Below are 15475 nucleotides of genomic sequence, written 5' to 3' on the forward strand. Positions count from 1 at the left end.
GAGAACTAAGATAAGGGATACGTTAGCTACATCATGTATAAATTATTTTAATGGGAAATTTCCATTGGTACACCCGTGGTTTTGACTTTTCCCATTGATACACTCCAAAAATTTTGCCTTTCCATCGGTACACCCAAGGTTTAGTCTTTTTCCCAACCGTGACTAACACCGTTAAAAAGTATTTCATTAAGTTAAAATAATTAAGGAAAAGACTAAAATACCCCTTTTAAATATCTAATGTCTCGATTTGCGTGTCGAAAATTGTTCGGTTAAAGTGTTGGAACACTTGGAAGTCATGTTAGTCTTTAAGGATCTAAACCTCGAAATTAGCAAAAAAAATAGCGCAAATGTCTCATGTGCGTGTCAAAATTGTCTCGGTTGCGTGCCATTACTTTTTTGTGATAGTAATTGTTCGGTTAATGTTTTAGGGGTCATTTTGACCCTTTAAGAGTCTAATTAAATCGAACTCAAAATTGTAAAAAAATTAACGAAAATGTCTCGTTTTGCGTGTCATGACAAAACAAAAAAGAAATATCATGACGTGCAAAATGAGATATTTTTGTTAAATTTTTGACAATTTCGAGTTCGATTTAGATCCATAAAGGGACAAAATGACTCCTAAAACCTTAACCGAACAATTATTATCACAAAAAAGTAATGGCACGCAAATCGAGGCTTTTTGACACGCACATGAGACATTTGTGTTATTTTTTTGCTAATTTCGAAGTTAATTTGGATCCTTAACGACTAGGACACCCAAAACTTTAACCGAACAATTTTCGACACGCAAATTGAGACATTAGATGTTTAAAAGGGGTATTATAGTCTTTTCCTTAATTATTTTAACTTAATGAAATACTTTTTAACGTTGTTGGTCACGGTTGGGAAAAAGACCAAACCATGGGTGTACCGATGGGAAGGCAAATTTTTTGAAGTGTATCAATGGGAAAAGTCAAAACCACGGGTATACCAATGGAAATTTCCCTATTTTAATTAATATTTGACTTTATACATTACCTAACCTCTTCCTCAAAGTGCATGCAATAAATGTTGTTGCAAATAAAGAAAGTGGAAGAGGTACCTAACAGTACTTTTATTTTTCACAACCTGTTTTTTTTTTTTTGGACACAACATTTGAGCTCTTTTTTTTATTAAAACTTTTGGAGGTGTAATTTATTTTTTTATTTTTATTTTTTTGATTTTTTTTTTTCAATTAACAAGCATATTTATTATTTTTTAAAAAAAATCTGGCAATAAACTACTACACCTTTTAAAAGAAATTTTTTGCAAGAAAATACCAATCGCCGGATTTTCATCATAAACTTAAATTGTAAGACGTTGACTAGTTAAGTGTTGGTCATATGCGTGTCATGTGTCTATTAAAATCTTAATGAACACCTCTGCTAATAAGCTCGCAACTCTGCTTTTATACCATCGAAATTCTGTGGATGTAAATAGAGAAATGTGATGCTTTGAAAGTTCTAATAGACACATGACATGCTCACAAGCAAAAGCCATACCGACAGAAGATCAGGTTGCGTCGCAAAGAATGCCCAGAAACAAAAGAACAAAAGCCTCATGTGTATCAACTAAAAACTGAAAGCAAATAAGCCAGCATCACTCTTTACAGAATGTTGTTTCTCAGGATTACAACCACCCGATTCCAAGACCAAATTCCCTTCATTACTTATTACAAATGTTATCTAAAATGGCCCTTTAATGTCCATTGGAAGGCCTGAACATAGCGTAATTATTATTTACGCCACATGTCATATTTGAGTACTCTGGAATATTATAAGAGTAGCCATCCACCCCTGAATTCCTCATGCTTAGCAACGATAGATCAGGACCCACCAATTGCCACTGGTTTGGCACTAAACTATCAACCTGACCATTCATATAAGGCATAGGATTACCTTGAGGGATGAACTCTCTGACTGAATCATAAGGACTGCCTGCACCATAATCCTGCTGGAAGCCATCATCAGGGTAACTCCTAGATCTATCAAACCTACAAGAGCTGCCCAGAGATCCTGCTTCGCTCAATAGGCTCATATCAGTAGAGTAACTCAACTGCCGATTGAAAAGGGTGGGACCATTGCCAAGACCCTGGAAACCTGTGTTCCCATGTGAAGTCCTGCCAATAACCTGCTCATCATCAAGAAGATCATTGATGATGTCTAGGTGGGGAAATTCATCAGCCAATGCAGTCTGGACCAAACGACCGGAAGTAACAGCTGGCAATTCCGAGGGGAAGAATTCATGGGGTACACTGTTCATGGGTCGATATAAATCAAAATTTGGTGTATCATTAAGCATTGATTGAGAATCATACATCAATCTTCTGCTAATATCTCTCTGGGGGCTCCCCATCCATTGCTGACCTAGAGCCTCATCCTGATGATTAGCAGTAAAAGACATGCTTGAACTGACACCATTAGGTTCCATCCTTTCAGAAGCCTGAGAGAGATATACAGGGTTGGATAATAAGGAATGCTGGTGAGAGAATGTAGTTGATGTGTTCACCCCTGAACTTGCTAGCTGGGATGGATGCGTGAAACCACCAGAGCTTGCACTAAATGAGTTACCCATAATGGCGTTCCTACAGGACTGCGGAACGTAGGGATGGGCTGCTGCTGGGGAAGGATCTGGACCCAGGCGTCCAGCAGCACTACTTGAACGGGACAACAATGGAGCGCTTGAAGCAGCTGCTTGCACCATGGATACAACTGGGGGAGCTGGTAGGGTCCCAGGGATAAGAGGAGCACTTGATGGCCTTGACAATCCTGCAACTTGCTGTCCAGCAAGCTTCTCAACCGGTTTAAGAATGGTAGCCTTTGTCGAATCAGGTTTTGACGCAGATGCTGTATAGTATGATGTCATCAAAGTTGCCCTATCAGTTTGTAAATGTCCATTTGAAAATGTTTTCACAGATGTAACCACATCAGTATGAGGACCAATTTTCAAGCTAGAATTTGGCTTAACTGCCGGTGCAGGAGTTGTATTTCTGGGAGGGCAATTTGATGATTGTGGTGCCACTGCCACTCTTTCCTGGGAGAGTACTGTATCAATATGATCTTTATGCTCCTTATTGTCCTTCTTACTTGGCTTTCTCTGCGGCAACACAACATCATCTTCCTGCTAAACCAAACAAACCATTTTGGGGCAATAGCCATGATACTTAGTTAAATAAAAGATTCAAGTTCGCAACTTATATAAAGTGCGGTGTCTGGAATAACCACAAATAATACAGAAATGAAGACATCCTACAAGATAATGCATAAAAACCCAATAACAAAACGACACAAGCCGAGTCTTCTTTAGTGAAATTCTGAGAACTACAATACCAATTACCATATTGCCAAACCCTTCTGAATGCAATAACAGTCTCGACATCAACCAGGAAAACAAACATCATTCAAAACAACCACGGCATAACAGTCTCATCCAAACATGTCAAGTAATAAGCAAATGGATCATAGAAAGAAAAAAATGGCGAGATAAATCAGATTAAACAGCAAGAATATAACAATACAATACTCACCTTTTTTACTGAATTCAGCTCCGGCCACTTTGTCCTATCTTGCAAGGAAGTGACAGCACCCTCAGACTCGTTAAATTCAACTGCTTTGCGACTGGGTGAAGCATCATTACAGAAAACAGCTTCAGTTGGTTCAGATGGCCAAATATCTACATCATTTCCACCACTAAATTCCTCAGATGATCCCTTTCCTTGATGGATCTTTCCTCTACAAAACCAAATCTCATCGTCAAAAAATGGATCACAATTGCTCTAAGATAGGTAGTGGCCAGACATTTACCTTGATGGTGATTTCTGGCTATTATAATTTGTAAAGGAATTTGATCTGTATGATCCATTTAATACAATGGAAGGAGCAGAATCAGTAGAGCAAGTGGAGGAACTATCATCCATTATAGATGAGCTCCTCTTATCTGCTACTCCATTTTGCACCGTTGATATACTGCTTACTTCGCTACCACTGGCTTCTGCAGGAGGGTGAATCTCTGATGTGTCTGTGTCCCAGTTAACAGGACTTGCATCTCTATCTTCTGAATCAAGCCGTAGCATGTCCACAGCACATTCCACAGAATCAGACACATCAGACACATAGTCAAGTGTGTCATTCTTGTCAGTCACAGTTTCGGGCTCTACCAGGCCTTTCCCTGCAGCAGTCAAATTTTCAAGCAGATGTTTCTCTTGTGCTGTGACAACAGGTTTATCATCCTTCAATTTGTCCTTTCCTTTGCGATTATTTCTCTTCTGTTTGGCCTTTTGTTCAAAAATAAAACACAACAATTAGAACCTTAGTCCAACTTGGCAATTGTTTAAACATATGTCTACATAAAGTATATAAAACATTTTAGTATCGCCAAACATTTCAAGTCCACATCCAATATATATATATATATATATAACTCCCTCAGTCCACAAATAATCATCCCATATTCCATTTGAGGATGTTCACAAATTATCTTACTGTTACTTAAATGGAAAATTTTCTTAATCAACTCATGTAAAGTGGAACCCTCCACCAATTCTCTTTCTACCACATGCTCAACCCAAACCCTTCTAAGTTCCTTAATTAGTGTGATAAAGCCTAGCAGAATATTTTTCCTGGACAGACAGTATAATTTTAAAATAAATAAATAAAAATATATAAAAAAAAAAAAACTCAGTGTTAAAATAAACAATGTTCAACCTTAAAGAATGGACAGTAAGTTATCTAAATGATATTTTAGTTCTTTGCAAGTTAGCACTGATGCAAATGAAGAGATTATCCCATTATATCACTTGACCTTGACAGTAATAAAACTTTCTTAGCACTAATGCAAATAGAACCACTATTACAAGCAGTTCCCTTTTTCTTCATCATAATTCATATCCAGCCAGATACTGGTTTTCAAGAAAACAAATAGTCCCCTTAGACAATTATGCACTTTTGTTGCTAAATTACTTTGAGCATCAGATTCTGAACGTCACAAAAAATAGCAACCTGTTTTTTCTTTGACTTTTTGTCTTTCTCACCAGCACCTCGCTTTGCTTTCTCACTCTCAGCTAGCCCTGCAGCCTCCTCTTCACGGATGAGCTCTTCTTGTCTCTTTAGTGCAACAGCCTCCTGGTAGGCCACTTCAATTTTGTTGCTGTAATGTAAAGACTGTATTAGAAACAGTTATGCCACAAAAAAGACATTTAGTATGAAGAGCAGCTTTAAAAAGATTTAATGACCTGAAAATATGGGCGAGTACAAAAATTTCCACTGTCCTTCGGCCTAATTCCGTCAAACGCCTTTCATCACGCTCGATTGAGTCCTTATTGGAATCCTCTCCACTACCTCCATCCTAAGCAAACCACTAGATGTGTCAATTTATTCAAACAACTATTACACAAGATATGGATTCTCACTAAAATGAAGGGAAACGAACAAGTAAATACAAGGGGCCAAGGGATAGAAAATATCTCCATCCTCCAAAGCAATAAACTTTATTAAGGTCCACAAATGATAAAATAATAATAAAAAAAATAATAATAAAAAAAATAATAATAAATATAAATAATAATAAAAATAAATAAAATCCAGTACTTGTTTAATGCTCAATACTATTTTAGTATTATGAGCTGGTACCATATTGCAATAAACATAACACAGCTAGTAGTGCTCAAAGAAGGCCACAGCAAAAATCACCAAACTATCAGCAACATGCAGTCAACTAAATTGCAGCAGTCGAAACTTATCATTGAAACAACAAAATACTTGTACTCTTGTAGTGATGATACTTCAAATATTAAAATAATTTCAAAAATAAAACACAACTAAATACTATATATAAATAAGGCAACACAAATATTTTTCTTAAACAAAAACTGTAATGACTCCATGCACATATGAATAGGACCTGAAATGGAAAATGAAAAGTAACATCCACAAGAATCCAATGGTGGGTGCTTCTAAAACCAAATAATATAGGAAGAACAAGCCACAATTTTAGTTCAACAAATTTATATGAAAGCTACAGTGGATGCCAAACATAATGACCAGGTACACAAATATGCTGACCCTGAATACACGGAGAAAGAAACAAATCTTAAATACAACTCACCTTTGTACGGTTCTGAGGACCCTTGTCATCTTTCGGAGGCAACGGCTCCATGGCAGCCCTCTCAAGAAGTAATAGGACATCATCTACCAAAATGAAAACATCCTTTTCTACTCTAACAATTGGAGCAGGTGTATCCTCACCCTCTATCAATTTCCCCTTTCCTTTTTTGCCCTTGCTTTGACCTTCAAGAGCTTTTAGCCCACTGTACAATGAGTCCATAACTAAAGTAGATGTGACTTCTTTCTCTATGAAAAAATGTTTCACAACAACTTTTAATATCATCTCCTTCTTTTCCCTCGACATGCGACGCCTAGTATTTTGATCCATTCCTAGCCAAAATGCACAAAAGCTGCAAGAACAAAAAACCGATTAAAATTTGCATAGCAATTAATAGAAAAGATATTCATTCACATTTTTGTAAAAAAAGATAACATATATACACATATAATACACAATTCACAAGAGAGGGGAAATCCAATTAAAAATTTTGGAATGCAATTATTACTTCAGATATACATATACTTCCTCCATTTCACTAAAATTGCAGCACTTTGACTTACGCACTACTCACATGCTATGCTTTGACTAAAATTTATGATTTATGGTTACGGAAAAATATTAACATGTGGGAACAACAATGTACATCAACTTTTTATTTCATCGGTACAGGAATATAGTAACAGAAAAGAGCCATTTTAGACTAAGATCTACCATGAACTGACTGTTTAACAACAGAGGGATAAATATCATGTCAACATAGCCATTTCACAATGCTGTCGGCAATGACAAAGATTGAGTTCATAGATATAGAAACACTACCTTGACCACCTAGCTTTGTCCTCTATCAACTTTCCCAGCTTCCCTCTTCTCTCTTCAACAAAACGCCGACATATTTGCTCAACATTGGTCAAGTACACCCGAACAAGTTCTCTTCTATAATTACAATCAAGACAACGAAATGGCCGATCTGCTTTCTCCCTACAAGCAAAAGACAAATCAGCAATAAGATAACTTCATACAACGGTACACAGCTGCTTGGCATACAAGTATAAAATCATAAATTACTAATGGTTATCTATGGGAAACTGGTCAAAATCAAGTTAAACAACTTTGAAGAAACATAATTCCATGCACTGAATAAAAGGACTTGACATATAAGTCAATCACATTGTCAACCCAGCAGATTTCCATAATCTATACTTAGTATTTAAAAACTCTAACCGGAAAATACACATGTCTCCATTCTATTACACTTTTCTAGCTTCTTTTACACTAGATGTGCCACATGTCTTCTTACATTTTTTTTTTTAATTTTTTATTACACTATCTTAATTAATTCATTAAACTTATATTTTCATCTCTCATACACACTTCTTATTCATCTCCCCTATTCAATTCAACCTTTTCCTTTTTTCTCTTTAATTTTAGTTCCTTCACCTTCTTTCTTTAAAGCCTCATTTTGAATTAGAGCCCTAAAAATCTAATTTCTTTAATTATATTTTAGATTACACATTACACCCCATAATGATTTATTGGTATTTCCTCAATCATTACCTTTCAATACAACTTTCAATAAACAACCCGCACGGGCTAGAAGGCTAGTTCAATTCTAAATTGCACACCCTGGGCACGTGTTTTGACAGTTCCAGCTTGATTAGTTGTACAAAACAGACCACTAAACAGCAAGTTTGATGTCAAAGTAAAACAGGAATGTCAAATAATACTTCAATATGGTAATTAGAGATGGCAATGGGCTGAACATCAAGATAAAAAAAATAATATATGTTAAACAGGTGGGTAGATGGTTAGCGGGTGAAGTAAAGTATCATCCACATCCGATCCGATCCATCACCCGCTTCATTTATTACCCGCTTATCATCCATTTAATTCGGGTTTTATGCCATTTATTTAAAGCAGGTGGAGCAAGTTAGCGGATATCCATTTAATATTGCCATCCCTTGGTAATGGACATCAGGCTGAGAAACATTTCTCTAAAATTCAATCTAGTAAGCAAACCCATGATATAAGTAGGTTACATAAATCAAAACCTGTTGCTTTTAGAGGATGAATTCTGAACAAGCAGACAAATTACAATAGTTATGATGCCATGAGCCCATGACTGGCTTAAATAGTTGTATACAATCAACAAACATTAAAGCTTTTCAGAAGAAAATCCAGTCTTATCTTAATACAGAAGACTTATCTCTCTAAAAAAAATATAGGGATATTTATTAAGAAAACTACCTGATAACTTGAACTTGAGCCTTAATAACAAGCGCATCTTCTTCCACAAAACCATCTGACACTTTAGATAGCTCCATAAATTTCTTCCACCCCCAATCATGCTCTTTTTTCCAAAAACGGTGTAATGTGTCTGCAGTATTTTTGTGCATATCGTATTAACATCAGAGAAACCATTTAAAAACACGTCCAAAGATCAAGACACATTTTCAATTACTGACCAGAATATTTTGATTTTTTTGGGTCTTTATTCACCACAGCAATAGTGAATTGAGCAAAATGGCTCCATCCTGCTCACCAAAAATGAGAAACAGTTAGGTGAACAGAGCTTTGAAATCAATATAGTAGAGGTGGTGGGGAAGTCAAGGACATGAATAATGTAACTGGACAAATGAAACAAACCTGGAAGAAGCTTATCATGGTTTGCTACACAAAGAAACAAAGAAAGGTGATTACACACATCACAGCCCTGGGGGTAGATCAAAATGTACCTGCCAAAAGCAGAAGTAACATTATGACACAAAATTAAAATCACTGAATGCAGCCCCAAATGCTAACAACTATTATTTCATTAACCTTTATACAGTAAACGTTAAGAAAATGAACATCAATATACATGGCCACGATCAAAACTTCTTTAACCAAGCGAAACTTCATATAGGCTTGTAGAGTGCAAAGTACAAACAAATATCTTCAGCAATCACATTAGTATGGAGTTTATATGGACTGTGTATTCCATAATTCATGAAGGCACATGCAAATTAAATGCTACTAAGAAATCAAAACATGAATTGACACAAGGATGCACAGGGATAAACACAGAGACATTGGAAAGGAATATTACATGGGACAGCACACAAATAGTATAACAGAGAATGATGGGGGAAAGCATCAAAAGAAGGTAGAGGTAATATGTCACAATAAATAAAATTAATATAATAGACAAACCTTGACCTTCACAGAGCATACAAGAAATATGACAAAAAGGGAGAAGGAAAAAAAAAGGTAACAATTATAGCAAGGCAATACGGCTTAAGTAACTAACCACTTGTAGCCACCAACTTCAAAAGCATTACTTCGAAGCTCTCTCTTGTTGATTGTCGAAAAACTATCAATCTTCCATGTGTACTTACCATACAGATCAACAGGTTTTGGCCCTGCAAGAAATCAAACAAGGATCTCAAGTCATCTAAACTGGGGTAAAGCACAAGGATGACCTTGCCAATACATGTGCCAATAGAAAGAACATTACACAACAGTTTCCACAGCAATATTATGTGATCCATTACAGCTTGGATACATAAAAGTCAAAAACTTGCCAGTGAGTGTTTTATAATCAAAACATATTATCAAACCACTAAACAAATTTAATACTTCCTCCGCTTCTTTATTGTTGCAACACACCATCTTGGCACACTATATGAGGAAGGGAATTAGAGAGGTAAATGAATGAATCAATCTGAGAAATTTAAACCATAACAACTTAACACTTTTTCTTATTGATGTTAAAATTATTAAAATTAAGTTGTCCATTCACTTAATCTAATGCTTTCTTAAAATGATTGCCAAGCTGGAGTGTTATAACTATAATAAAACGGATGAAATACTTTAAAAATGTCTCCATATTACACCGTGGTTGCAATTTACCATACATTCAAGACCCCGATTTCTTGATAAAATATCAAAATTCGAGTTCTTTTAAAGTTTATAATCAGTTACGAGACATGAGAAACTTATGAGGCTCAAACACTTATCGACAACTGAAGTTTGGTATTTGTATTTACAAGGTTGTTAGTGACTTTGAAGATCCATAGGAAGGGAAAACTAGCTTATAGCTAGGGAATAGGTATTCCAAAAATTTCTTCAAGTTTCCAGCTTCAAAAAAAGGGATATCCTACCTTTTGAGAGTTTCCGCTAATCTTAGGTACTCAAAGTTGAATGTCACCATATACAAATACAAATTTTCAGCTTTCCGTGGTCAAATCTTAAAAATGTTCCTTTGATAAGACAACATTACATATAACGACACATGAAAGACTATTGCTCCCATATGCTTGACGATATACTTAGAAGTGGTAGTTGAGTAACATTTATATTTCAAAGGCCATAAGAGAGCACTTTCTTTAAGAGTATCTTAGGCCAATCATTCCCTTTTGCACTACTCCATCGAGCAAATTATCAGCAGGAAATTTCAGTATCTTTGGCATCCTTTGCGAAAACCATGTAAAGCGCATTCATTGATTCCTTATTAACTTTCTTAAGCAGTGACGATAAAACTTAAAACAGCAGTAATAAGCAGAGGTGGAGTAAAATGAACCAAAATTACCTCCATCATCATCACTGCCATCAATATCCCAATACGGAGGTGAAGTCGAAGGGGTGCCATTCTCAACCTGATCGGAAGACCGACATTCAACCAATGCATCACTTGAATGGCAGCGTTGCGCACTCGATAATCTCTCCAACGACCTTCCACAAGCAGATTCCTCGGTCATAGTTGCAGGCATAAATAAACCGAAAACTCCGCCAACTACACCCTATCAGCTCCTCCCACTGTAACAAAACAATTACAATATCATAACAACAACGAAAACATCTGCATGTACACTGAAACATAGAGCACAAAATGCACAAAATGAAAACAAAAATATGTAAAGTAATCAACAAATTCAGCAGCAAGTATAGTTATACAATCAATCAATAACATCAAAAAAAATCAATCAAAAAAAAATTAATAAATTGGAAGGCAAAAACCCTAACCAAATTAAACCTAACAGTTGCGTCAACCAAAAATGAATTGAGTAGAGAAGCAAAGAAAATCAGAATCGAGTAAGAAATTAAAGAGGATCCTAATCCCAAATACTCAAAAACCCTAACTAGAAGTTGAACTACAAAAAAAAAAAAAAAATCTCCAGAAAAGAATGAATAAAATTGGGGGTAAAATAGATAAATAGACAGACAAAGTAATAGAAATCGGACAAGAAAAGTGTTAGTGTAATAATAGATCGATTGAATAAGACGAACCTGAAACGTTTCAGACGGAAAGAAGCAAGAAAAAGTTTAATTGGACAAATTTTTAGGGAATTTTATTTCAAAGGGGGGAGAGAGAAAGATAGAAAGGAGAAAATATGTAAGAGAGAGAATTTTGGGATTTGAGGTCGAAGGTGCAGCTGCTGCTCAAACCCGAGAACTTATTTTATGTGTTTTTCTTTCTTTTTTTTTTTTTTTTTTTAAATTGGCTTGATTTGTGTTAATGACTAAATATTTCTAGGGTAAAATGTAATGGAGGTGCTTTATTAAAAAATGGCTTAAATAATGAAATTATGGTAAGGTTTTCATTTTTTTTTTTTTGAAACCTTATTAAATTAATACGGAGTACGGTTTATCTTATTAATTGATGATTAATAATTCTCTTTAAAAAAAAAAATGATTGTTAATTGTAAGAAAATATGAGGTAAGTGAAGTAGATGCCTAAGTGACAGTGGTCCGTGGATGATCTGATTCACTAGTTAATCAACTTGTAAGAGTTTGAGTTATTTGTTTTTAAATTTTCTTTTTTAATCATATAATAAAGTACACGTAATACAATACTAGCATTTGGGCATTTAGATAATGACTAAATGTCCTCGTAATTAAATTTGTGATTCACTACCTATTGATATTTTACTTTCAAGTAAAAGAGAATATAAAGTATGTTACGACTAGTTGATAAGGCACTTACTGTGAGTATTTTCGTAATTTCTTTTCCATACAAATATTTATATACTTTGGTCTATCTATAAGCTTTATTAATTATCTTTTTTTTGTTCTAACATGGTATTCCTAATTGCACATTTTTATTTTTGTCAATTTACTTGCATGCTAAATAAAATATCACTGGACAGAGAAAGTTTGTTATAAAAAACCTAGAAGTATCAACCTTAAGATTCTAATTCTAACAAGTATGTAATTATTGTTATTCTAAAATCATATGATTCTTGTCAAAAACAAATGAATCTTTACTTTCCACAATATAGTCCCTTTACTAGTTGATGAGCCTAGTGAACAACTTCTCTTCTTTGATTCCTCTATTTATGATTTATTTGTCTCATATATTTTTTTGCATTTTAAATGCAAAATTATAAGTAATATGTCTCATAATTAAAATGTCACTGATCATTATAGAAGTTAAATATTTATAAATTAAAATTAAAACTAATTTAACAACTCTCACATTACATTTTAAAGCATAAAGAAAACGTTAAAGTATTATATGGAGTATTCCATTGAAATCTCTCAAGATAATAATAAGGGAAACTACATTATTTAGAGAAGTATATCATGTATTTATTTTAAATAAATGTTTGGGTTAAAGATGGGCATGGGCCGCGCCGGCACGGGCCCGACACGATTCTGACACGGCACGGTGGCCCACCTGTGGGCCGTGGGCCGTGCCGTGAACAAAAATCTAGGAATCGGCACGAGCACGGCACGAGGCACGGTGGCCGGCCCGTGGGTCGGCACGCCGGCACGACACGTGGCACGGTCTGGCACGGCAGTGGTAATTTAATTTTTATTATATGTATTGTTGTTTTTTGCTAAATTAATAAAATTATTTATATAAACTTAAACATAATTAGATAAATAATTTTTATAACCTTAATTAAAATAAAGTTTGTTAAAAACAAAATATATTAACATTAACATAAACATAAACATAAATTAATAACATTATTTATATAAAATTAAGTTGTACTAAAAAATATTTATATATTATTTTTTATTTACGTTCATTTTAAAAATAAAAATAAAAAAATAAAAAATAAAAAGTGGTACGGTTTGGCCCGCGGCCCGGCACGACACGGCCCGCCAGGCACGTGGGCCGTGCCGTGGGCTGGGGTGTGCCAAATTTAGGCACGGCACGGCACGGCCCGTTGCCCATGTTTAGTTTGGGTGTAAGAAAATTGTCTTACCTCCCCCCTTTACTCTTAAGCGTTGAGATGCGAGGTGGCTGGCTAAACTTGTGAGAGGTGTCAGTCAGTATGATCTCTCATCTTACCTTAAAAAAATATTATTATAAAATAATGTATATAAAAATTCACGTAAGATCTATCTAATTCAAATACTTCATATGTTATAAATCTTATAATATTTTTAGTTAAATTGTTACATTTGGAATTTTGATAGTTTTTAATGTAAATTAAAGTTAAATATTTGTAAAATTAAATCAAACTAATTTAACAAAATTTCACATTACGTTTTGAAGCATATAAAGATACATTAAAGTATTATATCGAGTATTCCATTTCAATTGATATCTCTCGATATTCTAAGTGCAATTTTATTTCAAGTTTCAATAGTCATTGTCCCACTACATAAGAACTGGTAGGGGGAACTAAAATGTTTAAAGGATTATATCACAGCTAATGTTAGGGGAAACTAGAATGTTTAAAGGATTATATCGCGTAATTATATTAAAGTAAACATATAAAACCTCACATCATATCTAATGCAATAATACTTCATATATGTTATAAATCTTATAATACAATCCCTTTTGTTTTTAGTTTATTTGTTACATTTGGAATTTTAATAATTGTTAATGTAAATGTAAGAAAGTAGCGCTTTTACATTTATATATACTTCATACCAAATCGTGAAAATTATGCAAAAACATAAACATAACATGTACTTTTGTTTAAAGGATGCAACTCATTCGTTATTTTTTTTTTTCATTTGTGTGCAAGCCTTTGACTTTTACATTATTCATACATTTCACCTTTATAACATATGATGATTTATAGTTTAATAAGAAACTTGTAATTTATACTTTTATAAAAATAAGGAAAATTTGTCAGAAAAAACCTTTTAAAAGCACCATTTTGGAAAAAGCCTTCTAAAAGTTTTTTGGTTAAAAAAAACCACCACACTCATTATTTTTGCAAGAGGAAACTTGTTTACTTAATTACCCTCTAATACTTAATTATCTCTAATTTCCTCCTATTTCTTCTAACTACCCTCTAACCCACCTAATTATTTAATAATTAAATTTAATTTATTGAAAAAAATCCATCACCTTCCAAACCACCAACCACCCCTCCCCCATTGGACCCGCCGCCTAGATCACCCACCCTCAGCGACCTACCTCAATCGCCGGCCGACCCTCGTTTTCCCCCTAATCCTCGGCGGCGACCACCACCTTCCTTCGAAACAAATAAGTATGTAAAAGCAAAAGGTGGGGCATGGGAAGAATGAAATAGGGGGAGCTAAACTGGAAGATTAAGGCCATGGATTGGTGTAAGAATTAACAATTGGATTGGGATTTGGGTTAGGGTTTTGAGAAGGGGGTTGATGAAATTGACGGGAGTATAGTGAATTGGTGGTGGTGTCACTTATGTTTTGATACATAATTGTTAAATTAATTAATGGGATTTAAGGATTGTAAATTGATGAGGTGATTTCTGGTGGGAGATTGAGGTATTGAAAAGAGAGAGAAAGAATTCAATTGAAATTTGGTGTGAAGAAGAAGAAAAAAAGGATGGAAAAGTGTAGGAAGATGATGGAAGAGTTGTGGAAGGAGAATAAAGAAAGAAGAAGACTTAAGCAAAGGGGAAAGCGAGGAGAGATGATGGTGATAGTCGTCGGTGGGGATAAGGGGGAAAAGGATTATGGGGTGGTCAAAATTTGGGGTTTAGGGGTGGCTGGGCGGTCAGTTTTAGGGAGTCGGGTGCGGGTATGGTGGTCAGGTAAGGACTAGTAGTCGTGGGGATTACAAATGGAGGTTTGGTGGTGCTGTCAGGGGAGGAGGAAAGGGAAAGGGTGGTTGGGGTGGTGGTTTTAATTTTTTTAAATTTATAAATAACTTAATTATTAAATGGGCAAGCGAGACTTAGAGGAAAATTAGAATAAATTATAAGTTAGTTAAGTCAATTAGATGTACTAGGTTGTCTTTAACAAAAAAAATTTAGAATCAGGTTTTATTTTGCCAAAAAGCTAAAAATTGGGTTTTGTTTAAAAGTTTTTTTAATAGCAAAATGACGCTTTTAAAGTTTTTTTAAAAAAAAATCCAAAAAATTATGATTATAAAATAAAAGAAACTAGTTTTTTATTAACAAAGAAGATCAATGCATTTTCT

At 34.6% G+C, this 15475-nt stretch overlaps 1 protein-coding gene across 3 annotated transcripts; it reads right to left on the reverse strand.

Annotated features, from left to right (window-relative positions):
• Positions 1–1556: 1556 nt before the first annotated feature.
• On the reverse strand, positions 1557–11686 carry LOC110689328 (MATH domain-containing protein At5g43560-like). 3 transcript variants are annotated; one of them, XM_021866095.1, is made up of 13 exons: positions 11386–11686; positions 10688–10914; positions 9407–9518; positions 8764–8852; positions 8583–8651; positions 8365–8494; positions 6940–7098; positions 6121–6469; positions 5249–5361; positions 5016–5163; positions 3822–4291; positions 3545–3749; positions 1557–3141 (listed from the first exon to the last, which is right to left on the reverse strand). In XM_021866095.1, exons 2-13 carry the CDS (start codon positions 10866–10868, stop codon positions 1717–1719), a joined length of 3450 nt encoding a protein of 1149 aa, XP_021721787.1. In that variant the 5' UTR covers positions 10869–10914; positions 11386–11686; the 3' UTR covers positions 1557–1716. The 3 variants fall into 3 exon arrangements, with proteins under 3 accessions (XP_021721787.1, XP_021721789.1, XP_021721788.1); XM_021866097.1 differs by having other exon boundaries at positions 1557–3138; positions 11386–11683; XM_021866096.1 differs by lacking the exon at positions 11386–11686 and adding an exon at positions 11122–11260.
• Between the last annotated feature and the right edge of the window lie 3789 nt (positions 11687–15475).

Source organism: Chenopodium quinoa, unplaced genomic scaffold (assembly GCF_001683475.1).
Source record: "Chenopodium quinoa cultivar QQ74 unplaced genomic scaffold, ASM168347v1, whole genome shotgun sequence".
NCBI classification, from domain to species: domain Eukaryota; kingdom Viridiplantae; phylum Streptophyta; class Magnoliopsida; order Caryophyllales; family Amaranthaceae; genus Chenopodium; species Chenopodium quinoa.

What these genes read in the sequence shown, in the direction of transcription:
- LOC110689328 (XM_021866095.1), bottom strand. Translation starts at nt 10,868, where the DNA reads ATGCCTGCAACTATGACCGAGGAATCTGCTTGTGGAAGGTCGTTGGAG. An exon ending in AGCCAGAAATCACCATCAAG is followed by an intron (nt 3,750 to 3,821) that starts GTAAATGTCTGG and finishes TTGGTTTTGTAG; the next exon opens with AGGAAAGATCCATCAAGGAA. An exon ending in AGCTGAATTCAGTAAAAAAG is followed by an intron (nt 3,142 to 3,544) that starts GTGAGTATTGTA and finishes TGTTTGGTTTAG; the next exon opens with CAGGAAGATGATGTTGTGTT.